Source organism: Bos taurus, chromosome 2 (genome assembly GCF_002263795.3).
Source record: "Bos taurus isolate L1 Dominette 01449 registration number 42190680 breed Hereford chromosome 2, ARS-UCD2.0, whole genome shotgun sequence".
Taxonomy (NCBI): domain Eukaryota; kingdom Metazoa; phylum Chordata; class Mammalia; order Artiodactyla; family Bovidae; genus Bos; species Bos taurus.
The window spans coordinates 126,360,701-126,375,360 of record NC_037329.1 but is presented as its reverse complement, the minus strand read 5'-3'; the positions used below and the strand labels follow the sequence as shown (position 1 = coordinate 126,375,360).

At 56.1% G+C, this 14,660-nt stretch overlaps 1 protein-coding gene across 6 annotated transcripts in view; it reads left to right on the top strand.

Moving 5' to 3' along the window:
• Positions 1-973: 973 nt before the first annotated feature.
• Positions 974-14,660, top strand: part of ZDHHC18 (zinc finger DHHC-type palmitoyltransferase 18) — a 28,332-nt gene continuing 14,645 nt past the window's right edge. For 5 of the 6 annotated variants that reach the window (XM_059879593.1, XM_059879597.1, XM_059879595.1 and 2 more), the window contains exons 1-2: positions 974-1,383; positions 5,836-5,996. In XM_059879593.1, coding sequence (XP_059735576.1) covers positions 1,067-1,383; positions 5,836-5,996 — 478 coding nt within the window. In that variant the 5' untranslated portion in view covers positions 974-1,066. Of the gene's footprint in view, positions 1,384-5,333; positions 5,489-5,835; positions 5,997-14,660 lie in introns of all 6 variants that reach the window. The other variant, XM_024982468.2, reaches the window with a different exon arrangement.

Sequence of the window (14,660 nt, the reverse complement as noted above, 5' to 3'; positions counted from 1 at the left end):
CCGAGGAAGTAAGCAGCCGTGTTGGAGAGGCCCACGAGGCAAGGAACTGGGGTGACCTCAAGGCACTGACTGCAGATGGCCTCTGGAACCCCAGAGAGGCCTCCAGGTGACAGCCAGGCCCTCAGTCAGACAGTCATAAGTTCTGCCCACAAAGTCTGAGTGGGTTTGCAGGTGTTTTCCTCCCCAGTTGAGTTCCCAGACGAGCATGCAGCCTTGCTGACACCTTGTCTGCAGCCTTCTGAGATTAAGCAAGGGACTCAGCTAAGCTGTCCTGGGCCCCTGACCTGGAACCTGTGAGATATAAGATGTTGTTTTAAGCCGCTACGTGTGTAGTAATTTGTTACACAGCACTTAAAAAACGAATACACCCTGAACTCTCAAAAAACACTGGGGCCCTGTGGCATCCACCCCATCAGGGGATAGGAAGACTGGGTCTGGGTCCTGATTGCAGAGCTGGGTGAAGGGGGCAGAGATGTGCCGCACAGACTCCTTGGGCATTTTGAAGTTCACGACAGTAATTAACAGGCCGCTGGCCTTCCAAGCAGATTATGTCCGGAGCCCACCCCTGCCGGCCCCGGAGATGCCTGTCCATTAAGTCTTCAGAGATGGGTGGTGAAGCCTGGCCCTGGAAATCCAGATTGCCAGAAGTAGATCACCTCTCAAATCTCGGGGCTTGGCACGGTGCCCGGAACCCAGGGGACGCCCAACAAATGGTCTGACTGCAAAAGAGCAGAAAGTGTCCTGGAGCGCGCCTCGGCGGCCGCGTCCTCGTGCAACAGCGATCGGACCGGCCCGGGATGGGGTCCGGGCCCTGCGGCGGGTCGGGACCCGGCCGCCGCGCGGCCGCAGCGCCATCCCGAGCCCGGGCGGAGGGGGCGCTGCGGCGGGAGGCCGCGCGGGGCGGGGCGGGGCGGGCCGGCCATGGGGCCGCCCCCTGCGAGCGCGCGCCGCGCGCGCCGCCGCCGCTGCTGCCGCCGCCAGCGCTACCACCTCCTCCGCTCGGCCCCGGTCCCCGTGCGGCCCGGCCGGCCCGCGGGGCGCGGAGCCGAGGTCCGCGGCCGGCCGCATGAAGGACTGCGAGTACCAGCAGATCAGCCCCGGGGCCGCCCCGCCGCCCGCCTCCCCCGGGGCGCGCCGCCCCGGCCCCGCCGCGCCTCCCGGCCCGGGCCCCGGGCCCCCGCCGCCCGCCGCCGCGCCGCGCTGGAGCAGCAGCGGCAGCGGCAGCGGGAGCCTCGGCCGCCGCCCGCGGCGCAAGTGGGAGGTGTTCCCGGGCCGCAACCGCTTCTACTGCGGCGGCCGCCTCATGCTGGCCGGCCACGGCGGCGTCTTCGCACTCACGCTGCTGCTCATCCTCACCACCACCGTCCTCTTCTTCGTCTTCGAGTGAGTTCCGCGGCGCCCCCCAACCCTCCCCGTCCCCGCCCCCCGAGGTGCCCCGTCCCCTCCGGTCCCCGTTGCCTCCTGCCGCTCACCTCACCTTCCCCAGGCCTTGATGGACACTCCAGCTCCTCTGGTCGCCTGCCGGGCACCCCGTCTCCTCTACCACCTCCCCGACTCTCCACCCTTTGCAGCACCTGCCAGGCACCCTCCTTTCCCAGCCCCTCCTTGGCCGGCATCTTCCCTGTGCTTCTCAGAGTCTGCCCTCGGGCCTCTCCCGTCTCCTTGCTTATCCCCCATCTCTCCTTCCTGGTCCCCTCCAACCCTCCCAGACTCGGCATCTCCCCCTTGCCCATGTGGATCATCATCTAAGCTGGTCCCCTCCGTCCCTGCCAGCCGCCTCATCCCTGCCCCTCCCTTAGTACCCCCTCCTTCCCTGGCACTCTGCCTTTGCCAGCTTCTGGCCAGGAACACCGCCCTCCCCGTGTCTCTCCTGGACGCCCATCCTTTCTGCCTTCTTGGAAGCTGCCCCAGGCCTCTGCAGTTCCTATCCTAGCCTCTGGACTGTCTCTTGCCACCAGCTTCTTTCTGACCCCTCCAGACATCTTATCTCTGTATCCCTTCCAGACAACTTCTGAATGTCTTCCTTGGCCTCTGGCTATATACTCTCACCTCCAGTTTCCCCAGCCATCTTCCCTATTCCCTCCAGGGTCCCCTAGTCATCTCTCTACTCTCAGACTCGACCCCCTAACTTTCCCCTCAGTGGTTCTCACCCTAGACCCTCATCTTTGGGCCTCTCAGACCTCCCCTTTCCCCTTCTGCACCTTCCTCATTTTCTCCAGAGCTTTCTGCTCTTCCCTCTCCTCCTGTGGTCCCCCCAGACATCTCCCAGGCCCCTGCCCCCGCCTCCTGACTTCCTGGCTTGCTTCTCTTCCCAACACTCCAGAGCACCTTCTGGCTGGTTCCATGGCAGGAACAGCTGTAGCGCCTTGTTATTTTTCACGAGTCCGAAGTATTTCTGTGTGACAGGTCATATTTGTCTCCCTGGGCGTTTGACCTCTTCATGTCCCCAGTGACCCAGGACTGGCCCACACAGATTCTCCATTTTAGGGATGGAGGAAGGGACGCGTGTCCCTTTACCAGGTCACATCTTTGAATCAGAAGTTTTCCACTGTACGCTTGATCTCCAGCTTCAGCCACCTCTCCCTGATTTCCTTGCGTGCACACACACTCGGGCTGCGTGAGTCCCACCTCTCCCTGATTTCCTTGCATGCACACACACTCGGGCTGCGTGAGTCCCACCTCTCCCTCTTCTGCTGCCCACCCTTCTTTGTGGTCTTACTCAGTTACCCAGGTGGTCGGGAACGCCATCTCTGCAGCCCGCGAGCAGGTTCAGATTTCAACTCCACCAGGCATTAAGTGAGTGACTTTGGGGCATCACTTTGCTTCTCAGATCTCAGTTTCCGTATCTATAAAGCAGGATTTATGACATTACCCATCCCTTCAGGGTGTCACGAGATGACATGAATCTAGGCAGGTAAGCTTTCAGCTGGTAATAGGCGTTTAGAGCTGGCTGCTGCTATTACTTGTCATCACCAGAAAACCCTTCCCAAGGGCCCTGGCTGGGCTGCCACAAAGATAGGGGCCCCCAGGTACCCTTTCCAGTTGCCAGGCCCTGTTTCTGCAACCTTGGGCTTCCCCTTGAAGCAAGGTGAAGACTTTCTACAAATTAGATTCTCCCTTTCAGCTTGCCTTTCTGACTCAGGGTGGGTTAAAAAGTTCTGCAATAATGAGCAAGCAGAAGCTCTGGGGAAGCTCCACGGGTCCCCAGCACGGCCCCTGGGCTGAGTTTCAGATCCACCTCCTTGGGCCGGCCCATGTGGGTCTTTTGAAAGTGGATTTTCCAGCCTCCCTCGGGCTCCACCAGGCCCTCCCAGCCAGGGCCCTAGCTGAGGCAGGAGGAGGTGGTGCTTGCTCAGCCTGGCCCCTGTGACCCTGTAGTGTGGGATCTGGTCCGTTCAGAAGCAGGACTTCCTCTGGACTGGGGGGATGTCTTCACGGGTGCCAGGCTTGTCCCCAGAGAGGGAGGGGCAGCGAGGACTTCTGGGTTCCAGGAGGGCTGGTAGAGCATCTCCTCTTTGTCTCTGCTCCTCCTCACCTGGGCTGGTGGCGTTGGCAAGAAGGTTTGGGTTCGGGCCCAGAGCTCACCTGGGCCTGGACTGGGGTGGGGGCTCGGTGGGGGCCCCGGGTAGGGGAACGCTGTTGGTGAGGGCCTGGAGGGTAAGAGGACTCTCCCAGGGCTCTCAGCAGGGACCTTTCCTGCTGTGAATGGTGTTCTCTTCTGTTGGGTTGGGTGCGTTATTGCACAGGCGTCCCAGCTTCTGCCCTGCTTCCTGCCCCACGCAGCAGCCAGAGGGCTCCTTTAATTCCACGTCAGATCTGAATATCCCGTGGCTCTCTAGATAAGAGCTGGAGCCCTGGTGATGGCTTCCTCCCTGTCCCCTCTCCTCCCACTGTCCCCTGTGCCCTCCCTCCCAGGCACAGTGGCCTCCGTGTGCGCTCCGACCTCAGGGCCTTTGCATGGTTTGGGATGTTCTTCCTTTAGAGAGCCACCTGGCTCCCTCCCACACTTTCTCCTGTCCTTCCCTGACCATCCCTATAACAGAGGCAGCTGCACCCCAGCCTCCTGCCACCTCTGCCCTGACTTATTCTCCAAAACATTTACCTCCATCCGACATACGGTACTTATGCTTTGGTTAGCTTCCTGCCTTTCTCTATGGGAACAGGAATTTATTCTCACTGTTGTACCCACAGTGCCAAGAACAGGGCTTGGTATGTAGTAGGCACTCGATACAGTAACTATTTTACAGTACAATAGAAAATACATGTATTTGTTGAATGAAATGGACAGAGCATTTGCTGGGAGCCTGGAGACCCCCATCCTGCTGTTGCCTGGCCAGATGACTTGGGATCTGCCCATGGGCTTTGGGGTCCTCCCTCAGTAAAACCAGGCGGCCAGAACTTGCTGTCTCTGAGGGCTCTGCAAGTCTCAGACTTCAGGTCTTCTCCGTCTCCCAAGAAGTCTATGTACATGAACTTTTCTGAGTTGTCATGTGGGTGACATGGAGGGCCCAGCTCTGTTTGAGGCTCAGGCCCGGGAACCGCTGATGTGTTTGGAGCAGCACGTGGCCCCCTGGGAGCCCTTGGTTTTGGCAGTCTCTGCTCCTCAAGGGAAGGGCCTCTCTGGAGGCCAGACCCTCCGACAGCGGAGGCTCCAGAAACTGTAGATAACCCACAGGTTTGTTCCTGCTGCTTCGCCGGCTCCTGGAACCTGGGCTGACTCAGGCCTCCCAACGCCCAGTCATCCCCAGATAGTAGTTTCTCAGCCCGCCAGGGGCCACCCTGGCCCTGGGAGGGAAGGCCACGCAGGACGGTAGTTAATACTATAGGTGGGCCTCAGCGTTAGGCCTGTGCGCGGGCTGTTTGTTGGGGCTCACCGGGGCCAGGGGGCCTGGCAGAACTGAGCGGGGATGCCGGTCTCTGGGTGACAGTGGCTGGACCAGGCTCTCCCCTCAGCCCCCCTTTACCTGGCGGACCCGACTCATTCAGGTTCTAGCCCAGGCTTTCTCTCCTCCAGCCAGTCTTTCCTAACTGTTCTGCTACTTCTGTCTTCCCCATTATACAGGCTACACCCTGTGTGGCAATTCTTTGTTTACATATCTGTTTTCCCCACTAGACTAAGCCTCATTGAAAGAGCAGGGGGACTCTTGTCTTCCTCACAAGCAGCCATTATCCCTACTGCTTGTTAAAGGTATTGCCTTTAAGACTGGAATTATGTTAGTCACTCAGTCGTGTCTAACTCTTTGCGACCCCGTGGACTGTAGCCCACCAGGCTCCTCTGTCCATGGGATTTCCCAGGCAAGAATACTGGAGTGGGTTGCCATTTCCTTCTCCAGGGGATCTTCCTGACCCAGGAATTGAACCCCAGTCTCCCACATTGCATGTGGATTCTTTACCACCTGAGCCACCAGGAAGACGGAAAAGACCTCAGTAAACACATGTGGAGTGACCGAATAAATGCGTGAACATCGTCATGGATGAGTCATCTCAGGTGACAGTCCAGTTCATTGGTGGCGCCTGCCTGAAACTCTGTGTGTAGAAGGATTCGGAGGTTGCAGCCAAGTGCAGGGGTTGAGTGCCAGGACCTATTGGTCACGTCTGCCAGGTGCTCAGGGAGAAAGTGCAAGGATCAATTAGTGATGTCTGCTCTAGGCACGGAAGGGCAGGGCGGAAGGACATAAAGGCATGTGGCCGCACTCACCCAGGGGCCGTACCTCTGCATCCGTTCAGGACCATGGGGTGTTTGCTGGGATGACAGCGCCTGCCTGGAGCTGCAACCCTGTGCCCCAGGCAGCCCCCGGGGTATCTGCTCACGCCTCTCTCCCTCTCTTTTTCCAGCTGTCCTTTTTTGGCCCGCCACCTGACCCTCGCCATCCCCATCATTGCTGCCATCCTGTTTTTCTTCGTCATGAGCTGCCTGCTGCAGACAAGTTTCACCGACCCTGGAATCCTGCCCCGGGCCACGGTCTGTGAGGCAGCTGCCCTGGAGAAACAGATCGGTGAGGCTCCTGCTCCAGCTGCGGCTGTGTCTGCAAACTGCGCCTTCCTTGATTTGAGAGGAGGCCTGATTTTCTCTTCCCACAGTGTGCTAGGCCCTGGGGGTCCAGGGACGAGCAGGGCCAGCTGGAGCTGATGCTAGAGTGCAAGCAGCAGAGGATAAGCAAGTGAGCGGATAAGCAAGAAATACCTGCATGGGAGGGCTGGTGTTGACAGCCAGATAGTCCTGAGTACTTACAGGAGGCTGGGCTCTGTGTTCACCTCTTTATATGCATGATCTCATGTAATCCTGCAGTAATCCCGTGAGACAGGTGCTGTTGTTATTCTCCTTTTACTGATTGATTACCTTGGGTCTCTCGGAAGTTAAGTAAATGGTCACAAGTCACACAGTAAGTGGAAGAGCCCAAATAGGACCCTAGGCACTCTAACCAGAACCCCTGCTTTTAAAAATTCATACGCACTTATTCATTCAATCATCAAACATTTACTGAGCCCCTACTACGTGCCAGACACCATTTCTAGATACAGTAGCAAACAAATCCGATGATAATCCCTGTCTTCTTGGAGCTGACATTCCAGTGGGAGGAGAAAGACAGTTAGCAAATATCTAGGCTACGACACAGAGAAGAAGGAAGCTTGGGGAGGCAGGGGGAGAGCTGGGGGGAGGGTATACAATTGTATAGGGGGGTGGATGCCTTGTGAAGCAGCTGATACCCGAGCAAAGACACGAGGACCTGCAGAGATGAGGGGTTGAGCCGCTGCCGCTGTCTGGGGAGAGCTCGCTGGGGTGGGGAGTGGGCTGGTCTAGATGAGATGGTCAGGCCGGCCCTCGGGAGGAGGTGGCCTTGAGATAAGCCAGTCACGTGTGGCCTGGACACAGTAAAAGCAAAAGCTGGGAGCGGTGAGCAGACTGGTGTGTTTGAGGGACGGCAGGAAGGCCGGCATGGCCACAGAGGACCTGTGCCGCCAGCACCCAGGTGGCCCTTGGCCTCCCAGAGCCGCTGCACAGGTTGCCCCCCCAGGTGGCCGGGCACCGCCGCAGCCAGGGCCTTAATCTCAGCCTGCTCCACCCTGGCTCCTTCCTGCTGAGCAGTGACGTGGATGGTTGCACACCTCGGGGGTTTCCGGTCCGTGGTTGGCTCCTTCCTCTAACAGGGTGACTCTCAGACAGACTTTTGAATAAACGCCCAGCTGCCTCTGAAGAGCCATGGCAACCCCGCGAGGGGCAGAGCCCTGCGGCATCTGTCCTGGAAGTCGGTCCACTGATGCTCTGGAGCAGCTTGGGGGGGCATGCTCACCCATGCCTGTCTGTTCTTTGTCTCCTTCCACTGCCCTGGCCTGTCCTCGGCCACACCCTCGGTTGCCTTTTTCCCCAGCCTGCATCCAGCTTCCTTCCTTCCTTCTTGCACCCCTGGGCCCTTGTCACTCAGCCTCCCGGTGTCCGCCGTTCCAGTGTCCCAGATCTGACCCGGCAGCTGGTTGCAGGCAGCCCCGTTTCTCCTCCCTTCAGGTCGGGGCTAATGAGGCCGGATTAATGTCCAACTCAGTCTGGGCCGCAGAGGCCTGGCTGCCTGGCACCCTCCGGCCTCTCCGTGAGCTGTTTGGGTCGTACTGACCGGAATAATCCCCAGGTTCAGGGAGAGCCTGACTGTGCTGAGTGCATCCCATCCTTTATTCCCGTAGATCCTTGCAGCTGTGAGGCTGGCTGTGCCGCTGCGGAAACTGAGGCAGAGGGTCCCATGGCCCCGGAGCCTCGGCTCCCAAACCCTGTGTTTTTCCTCCTGGGATCGCGGCCGGGACACGTCCTGGTCTTCCATGCCATGTGCTGTTTGTTCTTAAGTCTCAGTTCAAGTGTCTGGGAACCCTGTGTGACCCCAGTGGGGCCATACCTTTGTAGTAGCTTCCCAGAGTGCCTCGTCCTTCCGGCTTGGCCCTGGGTCGTTACAGAATCGTCAGGCAGGCCCAGCAGTCTTTCCTGGGTGGTGAGTGTGTTGTTCACTTTGTCTGCACGTGGGGGCTGAATGCACCAGCCTCTGTGAGGCCCTCCTCGCTTCCTTCAGTGACCAGTGGAAAGACAGTTGGAATGTCTCCCAGTTAGATGTCATCGGTTTGGCCATTCATGAGTCAGTTCTGTATGCTGACTCCTGACTGCCGGGAGAGGAGGCACGGAGGTGGGGGTTGGGGTGCGAAGCTGATGTGAACCCTCCCTCTGGGGGTCTCCAGGCTTGCTCAGTCCCCGGGGGAAGCCCCGTCTGGCCGCCACAGGTGAGATCGGGTGTTGGAAGAGGATAGAAGGAACCAGGAGTGTCTTCTGCTGAGAGGTTTCAGGGAGGCTTCCTGGAGAGGTGCCCTGAGCCAAACCCTGAGGTGTGAGTGGACTTCAAGCACAGGAAGGTGTGTGAGGGGAGCTCCCCCCCCATCAATGGGGCCCGAGGAGAGGACAGTGGGACAAAGGGGCCGGTGTGGATGCTGAGCAGGCGGTGTTAGCTGGACACGGATGCTTCAGATAATTTGGAGCATGGGGTGGAGACAGTTTTGTGGACCCCTGAGCGTCAGGGTTGGAAACATCCCTTTGAGATCAGTTCCCTAGCCTGGAAGGTGGCATCTTTGGGGCCTTTGAATTCTGAACTTGAGCTGGAGGCTTCTCCTCAAGGTGAAACATATTTTCTTTAAAAGGACTAACATCACTGAGCCTTTTTACAAAATGTTTATTTACTTTTTATCGATTGATGATTGCCTTGCAACATGGGTTTGATTTCTGTCATAAATCAACATGAATTAACCACAGGTGAACTCTGTCCCCTCCCTCTGGAGTCTCCCTCCCTCCTCTCTAGGTTATTACAGAGCCCAGTTTGAGCTCCCTGAGTCATACGGCAAATTCCCACGAGCTGTCCCTTTAGCGGTGGTTGTGGAGAGGGTGGTGGCCGCAGCAGCACCCAGAGCTGTGGAGCAAGTCATGGCCTGTGGTGTCCCTGAGCCTTTTCGAGAAGGTTGGGGGCTGACTCTGAGGCAGGTGAAGTTGTTTATATAAACATGAGCTGGTCACTGGGGACCTGCACCCATGCAGACAGTGTGATCCTCTCGCTTTGGCCCCATAGACAGCAATTCCAGCCGCACAGGATCTGGTTCGAGGGTTCACACCCTCTAAGGACCGTCTGGGGTGGGGTGGCCAGTGCCTCACAGTTTGCCCGGGACGGTCCCTGTTTTAGCGGTAGATGTCTGGGGAAACCCCAGAGGCTCAGGCCGACGGCGGTGGTGGGCCACCCTGGTCTGAGCCCCTGAGTTGACAGCCGGTGAGACCGGCATCTGGACCGCCTGCAGGCTCTGGGCAGCTGGAGAAGGGGTAGGAGGTGGCAGCATTGCCCCTGAAAGCCCCTGGTGTGATGGGAGGTCATGGAAACACCCAAATCCGGGTGATAGACACTCTCCTAGCCACGGTTACAGCTCACACGACAGAAACAAGCTGCCTCTCCCTCCGCCGCCACACGGCAGGTCACAAACCACATCCTGTCTGTCTCCAGGATGTCTCCCGTGGGGGTCCTTCTGAAGCCCACTGCCCCGGGGAGGACAGCTCATTGTCCACCCCGCTGGCTCAGTGCTCCACTGGCCGCTCTCCCTTCGGTCGCAGTCTTCTCTCCAAGATCCACGTTAGACCCGGCCCCCTGCCCCCAGCTCAGAACGTGGGCCGCCCTCAGTGCCCTCAGCCCTGTTTCCGGAAGATCGGCCATTGACGTACAACCTGAGTGGTTTTGCCCTTTCAGCATCTCACCTTGGTACCCTCCTTTCTTTAGAGTTTTCCAGTAAATGGCTTGCTTTTAAATGTATTTTTCCATTGGAAAATGTGTATCACCCCTGTTAGCAGAAGCCACTTGTTCCAAGTAGAAGATTATCATAAGGACAAAAGCATAACAGTGTTACAGAATCCTTGGTGGTTACAGTTGCCTGTGGAAAGCAGTTACTTTGAGGCCTGTGACGATCAGCCCTGTGAGCTGAGACCTTGCCCTGATGGAGTCAAGGCGTGAAAGAGAATTGAAACTGGGAATGCCTTTTCTCATCACGTGATTCAGGGCTGCTTAGTGTCATGACCCGGAGACACACCGTCCCCCACCTTCCTGAAAGCTCACCCCCTGAGGCACACTGGCCTTCAGAACCAAGGTGGGCTCGGGGCCACCCTTCCCTCCTCACCTCCTTCCACTCCGCGGCTCCCCAGCCACACTGCACACTCTTGCCTTGGCTCCCGGGGTCCCCTCTGCTGCCGTGTTCTGCCCCCACCTGCATGAGCCTGAGGTCTCACTCTTTCCCGTTTTCCCATCCAGTGCAGCTTCTTCATCCCTTCTTGCTCTCTTTTCTTTTAAATGTTTATTTTTAAATTTATTTGTGTATTTGCGCCAGGTCTAGGTTGCGGCACGCAGGATCTCTGTTGCCCCTATTGGGATCTTTTCACTGAGGCTTACGAGCTTGTAGTTGCAACATGGGGGATCTTAGTTCCCCACCCAGGGATCGAACCTGTATCCCCTGCATTGCAAGGTGGATTCTCAACCACTGGACCACCAGGGAAGTCCCTCTCATTGCTTTCTTGAATGCTGCCTCTTGTCCCCTGCCCCACGTATTCCACTCCGTCTTCTCATGGTGTTGAGTGCAGACACTGGTAACAGCGTTGATTGACCATCCCTGGGTTACATCTTTCCATTTCTCATTGGCATCATCATCTGACAAGGTCGAAACTGCCATCACCCAGCGAGGAGGCTGAGGCTCAGGGAGGTTGAGCAACTTCCTCCAAATCACAGGCTAACGAGGGGCCAGGCCAGGTTTCACAATAAGGTCACGCTGGTCCCAGAGTCACTGTACTTGACTCAGTGCCTCCTGCGCTGACTCTGTAATTATCCACTGCTCCTGCTCACTCTGCCCCCAGGCCAAGCTCTTCCTGTATCCCCAGGCCTGCCAGGAAGCCTGCCTGTGGCAGGGGCTCCATAAGGAACAGAACTGGTCAGGCGGAGATTGCAATGACCTCAGTGCTCACAGCCTGGCCGCCCTGGCTGACATCAAGCCTGGGAGCTGGGCACCCACAGCTGTTTCCTCCGCAGGTGGGGCAACGGGAGGGCAGCATCGGGGCCCAGCAGGGCAAGTAGAAGTGCTCGGTCTCCCCTCCTAACACCTCCTCAGTAGCTCATGGCCAGCCCCAGGGGCCTCCCTGCTAGCCACGGGGTTTTGGTTCAGCCCTAGCCATTCAGGCTCACTCTGCAGAGCTGGGGCTGCGTGTCTCTGGAGCTTGGGTTGGGGTGAAGAGACCCAGAGCAGGCCCTCGGTCGAGAGAAAGGTGTAGGAGATCCATTTCCTTCTCCCAGCCCTTTAGCGAGAAGGAGCCTCCCACTCATTACCACGTCCGGGGGGGCTTTAGTTTCCCACCTGGGGGTGCCATTTTTACTTCTTGGGGCAGAGCCTGCACCAGACGGAGCCCCGGAGGAGATCTTAGATTCCCGCAGGGCAGGGATAGCCTGTCTCATTACTGCTGCTTCATTCATTTCTGCAACAACTGTTTTCTGCGCTGAGTAACAATGCAACCACGTTTGACTCACCTCTGGGTACTTAGCCCTATCTCCCTTACCCGCCACCCTGGGCCTTGTACAGTAACTTGACATCACAGATGCTTGTGTCTGGAAGAAGGGACAGATGAATGCCCTGGAGGACAAGGGTTCTAATTTCAGCCCCACCTTGTACTGTTGGAGTGAAGTGGATAAAAGTCAGGCACACATCCCAGCCGGGTGTTTGGGTAGAAGTGAAACAGGGAATGTGCACTCGCTTTGAAAGTGGTTTTCCTCTGCTGAAAGTGAAGAGGCTTGAGCCTTGTGGTCGGCGTGGGTAGAGGCCTTGGCTCTGGGCACTAACAAGTTACCACTGGTGATGGGTGCCAGGAGGAATGGGGTTGAGGAAGATTCTGAGGCCAACTCCAGGGCGGTTATTGGTCAGCACTGTCTGACCTGAGAAAAAGCAAACAGTTGCTTGTCTTCCCCTACTCCACGTGGGGCTCCCCTGTGTAGCAGCACGCCCACAAGGCCTCCTTTGCCCCGTCTAGGACCCTGCAGTTGGTGACCTTACTCAGCATCTGGGTGGCACCCTTGTACCAGTGTGGCCCTTTTTTCTTCTTCTCCACCTTCAGCTCCCAGCAGCCTGAAGACGCTGGGTGCACAGAGCCTCACTTCCTCTTTCTCAGAGTTCTAGAGAGGAGGAGGCCTGGCTGCTGGAGGCCAGAGCATACAGGCAGGAGTTCTCTTCCTGCCCTGGGGAGAGGTGTGGGCACCCCTGTGCCCTGGGAGGGCCTCTGGGAATCCAGTGAGGGGTCCAGTAACTTTTCTCTTGGCCTCTGAAGAGGGTCTGTGGCTGTTCTTCACTCACAGCTGGGTTGTGTTGTCAAGTCTCTTCATAAATCAGTTGTTTGGAATATAGTGTTCCGTAGAAACAACACCAGTAATAGTAATGGCTAGTGTTCATTAAGCTCTTGCCAGCTGCTTGACACTTCGCTAAACCCACTTGATGAATTCTCGCCTGATCTCCTAACAGCACTAGGAGGTGGATTCGATTATGGCCCATTTTCTTTTGCAGCAGATGAGGGCACAGAGAGGTTAAGCAACTTGACACACAACACAGCTAGTAAGCGTCTGGGCCAAGATTCGTATCCACGTGCCTGTCTGGCTCCAAAGCCTGTATCCAAGTCTGGGAGACACCAGTGGGCAGGGGCAGGTGCTGGGACCTAGGGCCTGAGGAACAGGATTATGGTTGAGTTTGCAGCAGTATCAACAGCTTTGGGAGGAGCTGGGGGGTTCTATACCCTACGTGTCACAGCCTGAGCTGTTTGTCAGGACTGAGGCTCCTGTGAACCCAGTGCTGTGCTCAGGGCTGCCCTCCCAGCCTCTCACTCAGCCCTCACCATGGCTCTGTGAGAGTGAGACAGTCTTGTCTCCATTTTATGGATGAGGAAACTGAGGCTCAGAGAGGTGAAGGGACTTCCTAAAGTAGCAAGTGACTAGCAAAACCAAGGTTCAAACCCAACGTTTCAGACTCCAGGTCCTGTGCCTTGCTTGTTATTATTGTTCAGTTGCTCAGTCGTGTCTGACTCTTTGTGATCCCATGGACTGCAGCACGCCAGGCTTCCCTGTCCTTCATCATCTCCCAGAGTTTGCTCAAACTCATGTCCATTGAGTCAGTGATGCCATCCAACCATCTCATCCTCTGCTTGCCCTCTTCTCCTTTTGCCTTCAGTCTTTCCCAGCATCAGGGTCTTTTCCAAATAAGTCACCTCTTCGCATCAGATGGCCAAAGTATTGGAGCTTCAGCTTCAGCATAAGTCCTTTCAATATTCAAGAGTTGGTTTCCTTTAGGATTGACTGGTTGGATCTGCTTGCAGTCCAAGGGACTCTCAAGAGTCTTCTCCAACACCACAGTTCAAAAGCATCAGTTCTTCAGCACTCAGCCTTCTTTATGGTCCAGCTCTCACATCCATAGATGACCACTGGAAAAACCATAGCTTTGACTATATGGACCTTTGTTGGCAAAGTAATATCTCTGCTTTTTAATACACGTCTAGGTTTGTCATAGCTTTTCTTCCAAGGACCAAGTGTCTTTTAATTTCATGGCTACAATCACTGTTTGCAGTGATTTTGGAGCCCAAGAAAATAGTCTGTCACTGTTTCCATTGTTTCCCCATCTGTTTGCCATGAAGCGATGGGACCAGATGCCATGATCTTCGTTTTTTGAATGTTGAGTTTTAAACCAGCTTTTTCATTCTCCTCTTTCACTTTCATCAAGAGGCTCTTCAGTTCCTCTTTGCTTTCTGCCATGAGGGTAGTGTCATCTGCATATCTGAGATAATTGATATTTCTCCTGGCAATCTTGATTCCAGCCTGTGCTTCATCCAACCCAGCGTTTCGCATGATGTACTCTGCATATAAGTTAAATAAACAGGGTGACAGTATACAGCCTTGATGCAATCCATTCCCAATTTTGAACCAGTCTGTTGTACCATGTCTAACTGTCGCTTCTTGACCGGCACACAGATTTCTCAGGAGGTAGGTAAGGTGGTCTGGTATTCCCATCTCTTTAAGAATTTTCCAGTTTGTTTGACTGTCATCCACACAGTCAAAAGCTTTAGTGTAGTCAATGAAGCAGAAGTAGGTGTTTTTCTGAAATTCTCTTGCTTCTGTGATCCAACGGATGTTGGCAATTTGATCTCTGGTTCCTCTGCCTTTTCTAAATCTGGCTTGTACATCTGGAAGTTCTCAGTTCACATACTGTTGAAGCCTAGCTTGGAGGATTTTGTTCATGACCTTGCTGGCATGTGAAGTGAGTGCGGTTGTGTGGTAGGTTGCACATTCTTGCTGCTCCTCATGAAAACAGCTGTTGTAAGTACTTACCAGGGCTTCCCTGGTGGTGCAGTGGTAAAGAACCCGCCTGCCAATGCAGGAGACGCAGGTTCGATTCGATCCCTGGGTCGGGAAGATCCCCTGGAGTAGGAAATGGCAACCCACTCTGATATTCTTGCCTGGGAAATCCCATGGACAGAGGAGCCTGGCAGGCTACAGTCCATGGGGTTGCAAAGGGTCAGACACGACCGAGTGACTGAGCGCACACGTACATACTCACTGAGTGCCAGTTCCTTGACCTGTACCCTT